Raw genomic sequence first — 12,923 nt, forward strand, 5'->3', positions numbered from 1 at the left:
GGACATCATCGTCCATGAGAGCAACGCATTCGTAAGCCACCTTCTACCATTCACAAGAATAGCGTGTACTGATATTGCCCACTTTAACGTTCCTTATATATTTGGAAGTGAGCAAAGGAAAAACAAAAATTCAAAGAAGATTAATCAAATTGTTTTAAAAAAATAACAAACTAATTAATTATTTTCTGTGAAATTCATTCGTGAAAAAAAATAGTTTACGTTACAATACAATATGTTACTACAATCCTGCATTTATAATCGTTACGTCACGTTACGATACGTTACTGCAATCCTGATCGATACGTTACCGCAATCCTGATCGATACATTCACGTTTTGTTTCCTCTTATTTTGAATTGGTTCATGCCGATGGATTTCAACTGGCAAACACCATCATTTATTCATTTCTGAGAACAAACAAGCAAATTGTGAACTTGAATCGGATTGAGTAGCTTCCACGAAAGCCATAATCCCAAAATATATTGAAATTTTAAAACAATTTCGTGTCAGGAAATTATACGTCGACAGCATTTACTGGTGTGATCATGTATTTAATCGCATCGATCCTCCTCCTCCTCTTTGCGCAATCGATGGCGTCGTCTTCTCTTTCCACAGGCAAGCAAGCTTTCTCACTCCCTTATAAAAACAATATCCGGCCAACTGGAAGAAGGTGACGCCTTTTTGTTTGGTTCTGTTAAAAGAAGAATAGAAAGAAGATAAAATAGGAGAGTAATAATTAATCTTATTGTTTTGTTGATACTTGCCCTCAAGACAATACAATATATAGGATTTAAATAAGTACTCGGTCAATTAACCAATTAATAAATAACAGAATAATTTTAAAAAGTATTCTGAGAATTATTCTAATAATTATAACAGAATTATTAGAATAATTCTAAAACTTATTTGATTTGATTTGATGATTTGATCCGGTCAATTCTGATAATTCTCTTTTATCTCTTTTACCACCCGACAAACTTAACGGGAGATCTTTGACGTTGAGTTTGCTTGCTAATTTGTTGAAACGTTGTCTGGATAATGGCTTAGTAAAGATATCAGCAATTTGATCCTCAACAGAGATATAAGAGACGGATAATTGTTGAGTTGCCACATGTTCACGAACAAAATGAAAATCAATCTCCACATGTTTTGTACGAGCATGAAAAATTGGATTTGCTATGAGATATGTTGCTCCAATATTGTCACACCAAATTTTTGGTGCAATATTTGATGCAAGATGAAGTTCAGAGAGAAGTGATTGAAGCCAAATAATTTCAGACGTTGTATTTGCTATAGCTTTATATTCTGCCTCAGTACTTGAACGAGATACCGTAGGTTGCTTTTTCGAATTCCATGAGATAAGATTTCGTCCAAGAAATATTACATATCCACTAGTAGAGCGTCTATCTTCAGGAGAACTTATCTAATCCGCATCACTATAGGCATGTAAATCTCGAGACGATTGATGATATAAAAGAAGACCGTGTAGAATAGTACCTTTGAGATAGCGAAGTATTCTTTTTACATTATCCCAATTTTGTTCAGTTGGAGCATGCATGAATTGACAAGCACGATTTACTGCAAAAGTAATATCAAGGCGTGTGATAGTGACATATTGTAAGGCTCTAACAATGCTTCGATAAATCTGTGGATCAGACAGAGCAGGAGAGGATGAAGATGGAGAGTTGTTTATTGCAATTGGTGTAGAGACCGGACGTGCTCCATCCATTTTGGCTCTTTGAAGAAGTCCAGTAATGTATTTGCTCTGAGAGAGAAGATAGTCATCCTCATGTGGAATAAGCTCAATACCAAGAAAAAAACGAGCAATGCCCAAATCTCGGGTAGGAAATTCTTGATTGAGAATACTTAATAAAGTTATAATACCCTTGTGATCATTACCGGTTATCAGGATGTCATCCACATAAATAAGAAAAAATATCATAGACCCATCATTATATTTGTGAAATAGAGATGAGTCAGTCTTTGATCCAGAAAATCCTTGAGATTGTAACCAATTGGATAGTCGACGAAACCATGCACGAGGAGCTTGTCGAAGACCATATAAGGATTTTTTAAGTTGGCAAACATGAGAAGGAAATTGTGGATAAATGAACCCAGGTGGTTGCTCCATAAATACAGTTTCCTCAAGATGACCATGGAGAAATGCATTTGAGATGTCCAATTGGCGTACAGGCCAATTGGAACTAACAGCTATCGATAATAATAGTCTGACAGATGTAATCTTGATGACTGGACTAAAAGTGTCATTGAAGTCAATATCTAGTTGCTGACTAAAACCTTTGGCTACAAGTCGAGCTTTGTATCATTCAAGAGAGCCATCAGCTCGATACTTAAGACGGAATACTCATTTAGAGCCCACAACATTCATTGAGTAAGTGTGTGGAACTAGACTCCATGTTCCATTGCGAAGAAGTGCATCAAATTCTGTAGCCATTGCACTACGCCAATTTGGATCCTTGTTGGCTTGCGTAAAACAAGTTGGTTCAATAGATTTTGAAGAAACCACTAGAGCCCGTGGAAGAGAATATCGAGCCGCATTTGGTGGGCAACGTTCATAAATGTCACTAATGGGAAGCATGCGACGAGGAGCATTATCATCTGAATCACTTGTTCATGGTGATGAAGAAGTAGGCTGACATAGTGATGAAGAAGTAGGCTGACATGGTGATGTAGATGACGAACTTGCATTATCCGAGGATTCAGAACTAGAGAGCATATTATCTTCGACCGGCGAGGCTTCCAAAATTGGAGCAGCATCCTGAGGTGATTCTGATGGTATAGGGGAGTTATTAGAGAGCGGAGTAGGATCTAGGATGCCATCATTTCTGACAATATTAGGTGGTATTAAGAAGGTGCCAGCTGTATCTGGAGGAGAGATCGAAGTAGATACTGAAAAAGGGAATAGAGTCTTATCAAAAGTAACATGTCGTGAAATATAAATTCGACCTGTTGGTATATGTAAGCAACGATAACCATGGTGCAAATTGCTGTAACCAAGAAAAACACATTGTAGTGAACGAGAGTCAAGTTTGTGTTTAGAGTAGGGGCGTAACCATGGATAACATGCGCAACCAAAAATTCGAAGGAAAGTGTAATTAGGAGTTTGATTATAAAGTATTTCAAAAGGACATTTATGATTGAGCAATGGAGTAGGGAGTCGATTTATGAGATATACAACAGTAGTAACAGCTTCATCCCAAAATTTACGTGGAATTGATGCATGATGAAGAAGAGCTAATGCAGTTTCGACTATGTGTCTATGTTTTCTCTCAGCAGAGCCATTTTGTTCTGGAGTGTGAGGACAAGAGACTCGATGAACAATTCCATAAGAGACAAGATGACGATGGAGAGCTTGATATTCACCTCCCCAATCAGAATGAAAAGAAAGTATTTTACGATTAAAATATCGTTCAACTTGATTTTGAAATTTACAGAATATATCCAATAAATCAGATTTTCTTTTCATAGGATAGAGCCAAGTATATTTACTAAAATGATCAATAAAGGTAACATAATATTGAAAACCTTGGTTAGATAAAACAGGTGCAGGGCCCCAAACATCAGAATGAATTAATTCAAGTGGAAAATTAGAAACATAATCGGATGAATAGAAAGGTAGCTTATGACTTTTAGATTCCATGCAGGCTCTACATGAATGAGATGGAGAGGAGGTAATGGAAGTAGGTAAACCATACATATTGATGATTGACTGGACAATATGAAGAGAAGGATGACCAAGTCAAGCATGCCAAGCTAGTTTATTTGTGCGTTCACCAACAAAAGCTTTGATTGAAGAACTTTGAAGATAGTAGAGGCCATTTTTGATTCTCCCATGAAACACAATAGCATTTGTTCCTTTATCTTTTATAAGATAATGATTATGATGAAACTCAAAAATGACATTGATATCAAGACAAAATTGACGGGTAAAAAGTAAATTTTTAGTGATAGATGGAACATGAAAGATATTGCGCATGTGAAAAGTTCGATTAGATAAATGAATATATGTGTTTCCAAGATTAGCAATTTGCAAACCTGAGTCGTCGCCTACTTGAACCGTATCTAAGCCATAATATGACATTACGTCTGTAAGAATATTATAATCTGATGTGACATGATGAGTTTTTCCAGTGTCAATATACCAATCAGTAGATAAAAACTCTGGGGTTTTACCGCAAGTAGGCACAGATGAGAGAGCTTTAGGATATGCTTGTGAAATAGACGGTTGTCTTGAGACTGTAGAACCACCAATGAAATTTGAGGCAAATCTTTGAGGGCATAGATTTCCAGGATGACCAATGATGTGACAAATTTGACATTTTATCCGAGAGTAATCAAATCTTTTAGGGCATAGATTTCCAGTATGGCCAATGATGCGACAAATTTGACATCGGACTGAATTTTGTTTTTGGCCTCCTTGATAGTGTTGAGTATTTGACATCTAAAGTAAAATAACTTATCTTGTAGAGAGACTGGATCACCGGAAAGGGGACCTTTCGCCTGGAGAAACTCCTCTTGGAGGAAATAAAAGCCTTGGCTGGAGCAACCACTTGTTGTCGACGTCGAGGTTTGGTCGGCGTTCGGTGGACAGCGGCGGTAGCACAAAAGGAGAAGCCCTTTTTGTCGTCTTGTTTTGCGGTTTCAAAAAAAATAAAAAGAAAGAAACTCCTCTTTTGTCTTGGACGGCGGCAGAAAAAGAAAAAAGGAAGGGAAGAGGATTTGTGAGGGAGAATTAAGAGAAAGAGAAGAAACGAAGGATCATGGCTCTGATACCATGTTAAAAGAAGAATAGAAAGAAGATAAAATAGGAGAGTAATAATTAATCTTATTGTTTTGTTGATACTTGCCCTCAAAACAATACAATATATAGGGTTTAAACAAGTACTCGGTCAATTAACCAATTAATAAATAACAGAATAATTCTAAAAATTATTCTGAGAATTATTCTAATAATTATAACAGAATTATTAGAATAATCCTAAAACTAATTTGATTTGATTTGATGATTTGATCCGGTCAATTCTGATAATTCTCTTTTATCTCTTTTAGGTTCCAGGCAGCGCAGGCGAGGGGGAGGCAGACCTGACGCCGCTGCAGAAGCACGTCGCCTTCTTCGACAGGAACAACGACGGCGTCATCTACCCGTTCGAGACCTACCAAGGTTCCATATCTCACTGTCTTTCTCTGTGCCTCTGTCGGTGGATTGATCGTAGCTGTCGGACGTGCAGGATTTCGGGCGATTGGCTCCGGCGTGGCTTTGTCTGCTTTCAGCGCTGCTTTCATCCATGGCTTCCTCAGCGCCAAAACTTGCCCCCCTGTGGATCAAGTAGTTTTTTTTTTGTGTGTTTATCAAAGAAATTGTGGAAGGACTGATCATTTAAAATACTGGTTCCTTTCTAGTTGATCATCTTGATTATATTGAATGTTTGTTTAATGTAGGGTAAATCTCCGCTTCCTTCTTTGCCAATCTACGTGAAGAACATTCAGAGAGGCAAACATGGAAGTGACTCTGGGGTCTATGACACCGAGGGGAGGTACGTACCATTTACATTTTTCCTACTGAGAACTTGAACATGGATGGCTAAATCTTGTCCTAAATTTTATCTCCTTGCTGCTGAATCTTTCCTTTGCATTTTTGTTGGATTTGCATGGGTATTAAATTTAGGTTCGTGGTCTCCAAATTCGAAGAGATATTTAAGAAGCATGCCAAGACAAACCCTGAAGCAATATCATCAGAGGAGTTGAAGGAGATGCTCCAGGCGAACGGGGAGCCCAATGACAGCAAAGGGAGGTAGGTTTCAGCTTTAACGGAGTGGAACAAACTGAAGATTTTATCTGATAACTGAAAATTCATTATCGTGTTGGGAATTTGTCTAGGTTGGCGAGCCAGACAGAATGGCAACTGCTTTATAATCGGGGCAAAGATAAAGAAGGATTCCTGTACAAGGATACCATACAAGCTGTTTATGATGGAAGCCTCTTTTACCAGTGGGAGAAGGAGAGGCAATCTTCAGTGAAGAAAGCATGATGGTCTGATAGCTCTGTAATCTGGATTTCATGGATTCTATAGTTTCATATGAATTTTAAAATAAATTATTGGATAATTATGTTTTAGAATGCTACTGGAATTCTGAATGCACAATCAAGTGTTGTATCCACTCGTTCACAGTGCCAAAGGGCTGCTATTGATGGACGCAAAATAGTAGTGAAACAGAAGGAACAAAATGTTTCTTTTGTTCTCAATCTACAAACAAAATCATATAATAATACATCGCAGATGTATGTACATTTTTAACATCTCTGTGAAACTACATCTGTACATTGTCTGATTCAGAAATACAAATTACAGCAGTGGTTTTTACTAGGAGCCGAACCAATGGGTCTGGTATTGAGTTCAACATCTCAACCATTGAGTATGTGATACTTGCAAAGGGGGCAGGTTGCATTTATCCGAAGCCATTTGACGATGCAGGAAGAGTGGAAATGATGATTGCAGGGAAGAGAAAGTAAAGAATTTCCATCTTCATAAGAAGTTAAGCAAATACAACAGCCCTAAGAAAATAGAGACAAAAGTAAGACAATTCAGCTTTGGATTCTTGCAATCATTGGTAAATGAAGAAACAGTTTTAGCTCAAGACTTTAATCTACATAACTGAATGGTCTGCAATTGGGTAAGCAAAACAAAGCTGAGAGGACAAGGCATTGGATACTTTTCGAACTTATCACACTGAATAATATAATATTTACAAAACAAACAAAAACCAACTGTGTAAAAATGCAAAGACAGTTCAAATTACCTAAAGGAACTAGCCAGATTCTATTCTATATGTATGCAAGAAAGTTAAATTAGTTGTACTTTTGTGGATTCTAACTAAAAACTCAATGGATTCCAAAGTTTCAGATAGATACATGGCTTGGAATTAGAATTAATCTAATGATTTGTACTAAATTACAAACTTTCAAATCTGAATATGGTAAAAAAAAAATAAATTAAGAATCAGTCTCAAAGAAATTAACATGAATAAGGGGGGCAAATGCCAAGATAGGTAAAACTTACTGCATCCTCCTTTGGAAGAACACGCTCATCAGAGGTAAATCCCCTGTGATTTAAATCTGGAACCATTAATCCTTCCTTTATTAACTTTTGTCCATCACGGTGAAACTCAGAATATCTGTATCTGGAAAGCATACTGATGTCTGCATCGGTAGCACTTTCCTTTACACACAAAGTGAACATAGAGATAAGGATTAGCCAAATTCATGACAGACTAATGCTTAGCAGCCTAATCTTATATCAAGACAATCTAAAGTCCTCACCTGACCTATAACAGAACAAAGAATTGTCATAACACAAGGCAGGCAGCAGCAGAGTGCAATTCCAATGATGCATGCGAAAGAAATGCAGAATACAGCAAAGAGTGCATCAAATATGAGGAAAACCACAGTCAACCTGCTCCAATACATGAAGAAACACACTCAGTTTTTTTTCTTTATATATAATAGAAAAAGATTCTCAAAGCATACATCAAAGAGTGCATCAAATGTGAGGAAAACCGCAGTCAACCTGCCCAAATCCTTGAAGAAGCACACTCAATTTTTTTTTCTTCTTTCTAGATAATAGAATTAGATTCTCAAAGAATACAGCAAAGAGTGCATCAAATGTGAGGAAACCTACGGTCAACCTGCCCAAATTCATGAAGTAGCACACTCAATTTTTGTTTCTTTCTAAATAATAGAATTAGATTCTCAAAGCATACAGGTTCAAGCTTTGACCTAGTTTGGTAAGAGACTCCCATGCAATATAAGGGAAAAACAACATTATTGCTCAGATTACTCAATATGTTTATTAAATGAAGACATTGTGAGTAGTTGATAAGCTAAAAGAGAGAATGAAATTCAATGATTATGCCAAAAAGAGAAAAAAAATACAATATAGCAAAGAAAGAAAGGCCACTATCCTTTTACATAGAAAATAGATAAACATGAAAGATAACCTTTGAAATAAAAGAACTGAAGACGTTGCTGATTGATTGTTCCATGTTAAGTAGGGTAGGAAAATAACACAGTTATTTGAAGTGATGGAAAAAGAAAAAATCTCTGATAGCTTTAATGATTTGTAAAGCACTATTTAAAGGGCATCAAAACCGACAAGTATACAAAACAACAAAGCAATGCCTTCGCTCATGGATGTGTGACCTTGAGGTAAGTGTGGGCATTCGCTAATTCATGTGGGGTTTTAAGAAAGATGTGACCTAAACCAGGTTTTATTTGGGGTATAAAAAATTTCCAAGCCCGCTCACAGATCTGATTTATCGAAAAAAACTCTGAACCTAAAATTTTTGGACTGGGTTGGGTCAGGTTTCGAATTTATGGTCAAGTTAGTTCGGCTTTCCAATTTGGGTTGGATATGTTGTGTGAAGGATGCTGAAGGATACAACAAAACAGTGGATCTGATACTTGTTTTTCAGGTATAAATACATAGTACAGATGAAGTCATAGTTTAACATTTAGAGGAACATAAATGTTGTTAAGAGTAAGAAGGATTACTCAAACAGGAAGAAAATGCAAATAATATGAAAGTCATACCAGTAAAGAGTAGGAGCATCATGTAAAAGAGCTTCACTGCCAGAAAACGCCCAACAAAAGCCAAAAACCCACCAAATGAAGGAAGCCATTCTATTGATGGATTCACATCCTTTGAAAATGCTGAGCACAACATCAGGAAATGCTAAATAGATGAGCAACATATAACTTTTTCAAACCTTTACGCTAGAATAATAATATACTAAATAATTTTTTTTCCTGAACTTATCATAATGTCATAAAATCATTAAAAAAATAAAATAAATAGGTGAGGCCTGTCATTCTTATATTAGGATATAATATTAATTATATGACACTCTATCAATATACTTACTAATTCGTACGATACTCTATCAAAATGATAATTTAGAAGAGTTTCTTCCTGCCAAGGGAAGATGTCACATCAACAATTCTTACACCTTGCGTGGATGATAGCTCCTTGCACTTGTTCACTGGATTCTCTATAATCGATAACATAGCTCAGTCAGTCTAGTAACTTACAAGTAGCGAGTATGAAAAAGACATAAAACACTTGCTCAACATGAGGGGAATCAACAAAACAGCTGCTCGCCTGGAGAACAATTTATGTTGTTCTAACTTGATCAACATGGTTAAAATTGCATGACAATTAGATAGTTTACTTATGTCGTTCAGTGAGAACAAATCCAATTGAATCTGCTACGAATTGCAAGCAGGGAAATATCATACTCAGTTTCTCTACTATACTTATAGCCATTTAGCAGATTCGCAAGCACCTGTAACGGTGACCATCCGCCGCGCCGACACGGGCTACTTCATCCTCGCTGTCCGTGTATTCCGAATCCTCTAACACCCGCTCCCCGCCACTTCCCCCTTCCTCTAACCCTCGCTCTCCGCCGCTCCGCCGCCGCCGGCGATACTCCTGCCAGACCAACCCCACATGCGCCAGGCACTGGAGCGCGTACACGGAGATCCACAGCCGGACCGGTGTGACGGGACGCTCGTGGGCGGTGGCGCAGAGCACGGCGGCGGCGGAGGCCGCGAAGGCCAGGTTCAGAGCGATGTCGAGAACCACCACCGGCCGGGAGTAGGCCCAGTTGGTTCGCCGCTCCTCGAGATGGTGGACGGCCGCCTGGCGGACAGCCGTAGAAGCCGCAAAGGTGGTTGGGTGGACCGGCCGCGGGAGGAGGGCGGAGGCGGTCGCCGCCTCTTGGGGCTCCATTATCACCTGCGACGCAGACCTTCTTGCGACACTGTTGGACTGACGTGTTAAATCGTTGAAATGAAACCATTAATTAATTAATTAATTATTTATTTATTGATATGAATTCTAAAATATTAATTAGGTGGTAGTAGATCGTAACGGGTCGGATTTAGATGTGCACATATCGCACAAAACCGAAACCCATTATGGACAAATAAAGCGTCCCAAATCCATACAAATACAACTAGATACTATTTATATCTGGCTGACTCTGATATATAGCCATAGGTTTGACACATAGAGCGACCATCCTATGCGTGCAAATTTTGCAACACTTGATTAACATGCAGCACCTACGCACATTCTGACTGTCAACTGCATCAGCTGGCTTGGACGGCCTTGGCCATGGCGTAGGCGGCGGCGGAGGCCACGGCTCCAATGAAGGCGGTCTGGATCGCGCTCAGAAGCGGCCGGTCGCCGGTGAAGCGGCCCTTCACGTAGCCGAAGAAGAGCAGCGCTGCCAGCGTCACGCCAATGGACGCAAACATGGCCTTCGTGGCGGTGGGGATGAAGACGTAGGGCAGCAGGGGCACCGCGCCGCCCACCATGTAGGACACGGCGATCGTCAGCGCGCTTTGTGATGCTCTCTTCGGATCTGGCTTCTCCAATCCTAGCTCAAATCTGAAATTTTGATCGATCAAATTACATTACCTATCGTTTAAATCGATTGGATATCAAATTAATTAATTAAGAACCGACAAGAGCTGCTTAATACTTCATCATGAACTCGAGCCAGGCTTGCGGGTTCTTCCGCAAGGAGTTCACCACCGGTCCGTACTCGTGAGGCTCCAGGCCGTACTTCGCCAGGATCTCCGCGATCTCCGCCGCCTCTGCAATCACACGATGTACGGCCGTCAGATCAGCATCCGACGGCAACGACGGGAGGTGACCTTACCGTTGTCGGGGACGGCAATAATCTCCTCCTGCTCACGCTTGAGTTCTCGCATGTAATGGTCCGCCTCGCTTTTCGCCGCTAGATACCTGCCACGTGTATATATAAACATCCCGGCGCCACAACTGACTGGTCTGGAGAAGTAGGGTAAGAGTAAAATATAATAGAGTCGAATTAAATTGTATGGGTGAAGTTACCGACCCGCCGAGGCCCATGGAGATGGCGCCAGCGGCGACCTCGGCGAGGCCAGCGGTGAGGATGATGTAGGAGGGAACGTTGGCGCCGGAGAGGCCGGCGGCGAGGGCAAAGGGGACGGTGAGGCCGTCCGAGACACCGATGATGACGTCGCGCACGACATCGCTGGCAGTGAAGTGCTTCTCCTGGTGATCCTCCAAAAGCATCTCCGAGGAAACGCCACCCGACGCCGACGTTCTCGACGACTTCACCGCCCATCCATGTTCCGCCGCCATCCTATATATAATTAAGAGCAGTATCCACAGCGGCAGAGAAGCTAATTAAATCGCAAGTCACGGTGGCAGGCCGAAAGAAGGCACTTATAACGGGGCCTCGACAAAAAAGGACAAGATCTAAAAATGACGCGCCCGTAATAAAAATAGTAAACATTTAAATTTATCATTTATTAAAATATATATAATTTTAAATATTTGTTTATTTATTAAAAGTATACTATTTTTGAACATTTTCCAATTTATAAATTCCTTTTTTCAAAATTAATTTTCCTGCATTATTTCATTCCTTATTCGCATTTTTAAAAAATCGCTGGCAAAAGCAAAGCAAACTATCTGTAATTAATTAATTTATTATTATTATTTTCTGTCGCATCAACGATTTGAATAAAAAAAATTGATATATTGGAAAATTTAAAACGTATTTTGTGAGAAAGGAGAATCAACGTTTGCAAAAGCCAAGCTGATCACGCAAGCATTTATGGATGGAGATGAAAGTCATCGGCAGGCGCGTGCCTACCACGGAACGGAATACGACCAATTCAACCACGTGCCCTATGTTTAGGTGATCAAACAAATATCTATGACAAACTTCGAGTAAACTATAAGATGAATCCACGTAAGTAGGTAATAATATGCATTTTTATAGAATGATTGTATAATCCAAACATAACTTTAAAATTATAAATTGAGATGTTAATATGGACTATGTTACTATTAGTAACCATCTAATTTAAATTTTGATGAATAATAAATAAATTAAGTTGAATATTTTATAATCTAATTATGTTATTAAGTGGGTAGGAATTGACGAGTCCGAAGGATTGGATATCAAATTGAAATTTAGTTAGATTCACAAGATCGTATAACTAGTGCGAAATCCAGATAGGTCAATAGGCCAATCAGATATCTGGCAGTAAGTCCAATTGAATCTGCAGCACTAGACAATCGACAAAAGTTTAGTTGGATCTACGAATCGGACAACTAGCATAAAGATCTGGTGGGTCAGAAGACTAGTCAACCAACTACAAGATGGTAAGTAAGGGTAAGTCACTGGCGGAGAGTGACTTTGTGAGGGTGTATCCTAATTGAGGGACAGTAGCGGTCCAAGTTAAGTTCGTTTTGGATCTCTAATCTGAGACCTTGACTAGTTTCTCGTTCTAAAAGGACAAGAGCTAATTACTACTACTTATTTTTACTGTGCTAACTTTGTTTATAGATTAGATGTTTTAGTTTTGGACTAACACAACATGCAGGGCAAAAAAAAACAAAAAATCTTCGGATGAACAATATCCGAAGGCGCCTTCAAGCATTGGAAGATGTCTTCGCACTGTTGATGGAAGATGCCTTCAATGACTTGAAGGCACCTTCCAAGGGATAAAATTTGGACCTCAACGTAGATAAGGCACAACAAAATTGGGATAAAATTTCTCTCATTAGAGGCGCCTTCAACACAAATGGAAGGTACCTTTCATGCCCTATTTAAGGCAGTCTCGATCAAGTTTCATTCAACAACTACTATATGAGTTATTACGCGTCAATTCGAGGTTACAACTGCATCGACTTCCTGCTACGACTCTGTTGCGAAGCTAATGCGCCCGATGACTATTTCGAGAACTTTCGATCGTGGCCAGAAGACTGACACCGACACAAGAGTACTCTCACATCGATCCCTACGTGTTAGTAACAAAATTTTTTGTACTTAATTACTGAAAAAG

At 39.2% G+C, this 12,923-nt stretch overlaps 3 protein-coding genes across 4 annotated transcripts; 1 reads left to right on the top strand and 2 right to left on the bottom strand.

The window, feature by feature from the left end:
• The first annotated feature begins 2,173 nt into the window (after positions 1-2,173).
• Positions 2,174-6,128, top strand: LOC122030382 (probable peroxygenase 5). The gene is made up of 6 exons (XM_042589588.1): positions 2,174-2,236; positions 5,070-5,181; positions 5,249-5,337; positions 5,460-5,554; positions 5,686-5,811; positions 5,898-6,128. The coding sequence occupies exons 1-6, from the start codon at positions 2,174-2,176 to the stop codon at positions 6,046-6,048; spliced, it is 636 nt and encodes a 211-aa protein (XP_042445522.1). The 3' UTR covers positions 6,049-6,128.
• A 263-nt stretch (positions 6,129-6,391) lies between these two features.
• LOC122029782 (E3 ubiquitin protein ligase RIE1-like) lies at positions 6,392-9,862 on the bottom strand. 2 transcript variants are annotated; one of them, XM_042588909.1, is made up of 6 exons: positions 9,359-9,862; positions 9,023-9,064; positions 8,607-8,726; positions 7,338-7,470; positions 7,078-7,236; positions 6,392-6,572 (listed from the first exon to the last, which is right to left on the bottom strand). In XM_042588909.1, exons 1-6 carry the CDS (start codon positions 9,802-9,804, stop codon positions 6,423-6,425), a joined length of 1,050 nt encoding a protein of 349 aa, XP_042444843.1. In that variant the 5' UTR covers positions 9,805-9,862; the 3' UTR covers positions 6,392-6,422. The 2 variants fall into 2 exon arrangements, with proteins under 2 accessions (XP_042444843.1, XP_042444844.1); XM_042588910.1 differs by lacking the exon at positions 9,023-9,064.
• Positions 9,863-9,940: 78 nt separating this feature from the next.
• Positions 9,941-11,208, bottom strand: LOC122029784 (vacuolar iron transporter 2-like). Its single transcript, XM_042588911.1, has 4 exons — positions 10,940-11,208; positions 10,742-10,827; positions 10,562-10,676; positions 9,941-10,467 (listed from the first exon to the last, which is right to left on the bottom strand). Exons 1-4 carry the CDS (start codon positions 11,206-11,208, stop codon positions 10,167-10,169), a joined length of 771 nt encoding a protein of 256 aa, XP_042444845.1. The 3' UTR covers positions 9,941-10,166.
• Positions 11,209-12,923: the final 1,715 nt, after the last annotated feature.

This window comes from Zingiber officinale, chromosome 10B (genome assembly GCF_018446385.1).
Source record: "Zingiber officinale cultivar Zhangliang chromosome 10B, Zo_v1.1, whole genome shotgun sequence".
NCBI lineage: Eukaryota > Viridiplantae > Streptophyta > Magnoliopsida > Zingiberales > Zingiberaceae > Zingiber > Zingiber officinale.

What these genes read in the sequence shown, in the direction of transcription:
- LOC122029782 (XM_042588909.1), bottom strand. Translation starts at nt 9,804, where the DNA reads ATGGAGCCCCAAGAGGCGGCGACCGCCTCCGCCCTCCTCCCGCGGCCG. An exon ending in GCGGATGGTCACCGTTACAG is followed by an intron (nt 9,065 to 9,358) that starts GTGCTTGCGAAT and finishes TATCGATTATAG; the next exon opens with AGAATCCAGTGAACAAGTGC. An exon ending in GGAGCTATCATCCACGCAAG is followed by an intron (nt 8,727 to 9,022) that starts GTGTAAGAATTG and finishes TGTTGTGCTCAG; the next exon opens with CATTTTCAAAGGATGTGAAT.
- LOC122029784 (XM_042588911.1), bottom strand. Translation starts at nt 11,208, where the DNA reads ATGGCGGCGGAACATGGATGGGCGGTGAAGTCGTCGAGAACGTCGGCG. An exon ending in TATTGCCGTCCCCGACAACG is followed by an intron (nt 10,677 to 10,741) that starts GTAAGGTCACCT and finishes GTGTGATTGCAG; the next exon opens with AGGCGGCGGAGATCGCGGAG. An exon ending in TGGCTCGAGTTCATGATGAA is followed by an intron (nt 10,468 to 10,561) that starts GTATTAAGCAGC and finishes TCAAAATTTCAG; the next exon opens with ATTTGAGCTAGGATTGGAGA.
- LOC122030382 (XM_042589588.1), top strand. Translation starts at nt 2,174, where the DNA reads ATGTCCAATTGGCGTACAGGCCAATTGGAACTAACAGCTATCGATAAT. An exon ending in CCCGTTCGAGACCTACCAAG is followed by an intron (nt 5,182 to 5,248) that starts GTTCCATATCTC and finishes TCGGACGTGCAG; the next exon opens with GATTTCGGGCGATTGGCTCC. An exon ending in CCCAATGACAGCAAAGGGAG is followed by an intron (nt 5,812 to 5,897) that starts GTAGGTTTCAGC and finishes GAATTTGTCTAG; the next exon opens with GTTGGCGAGCCAGACAGAAT.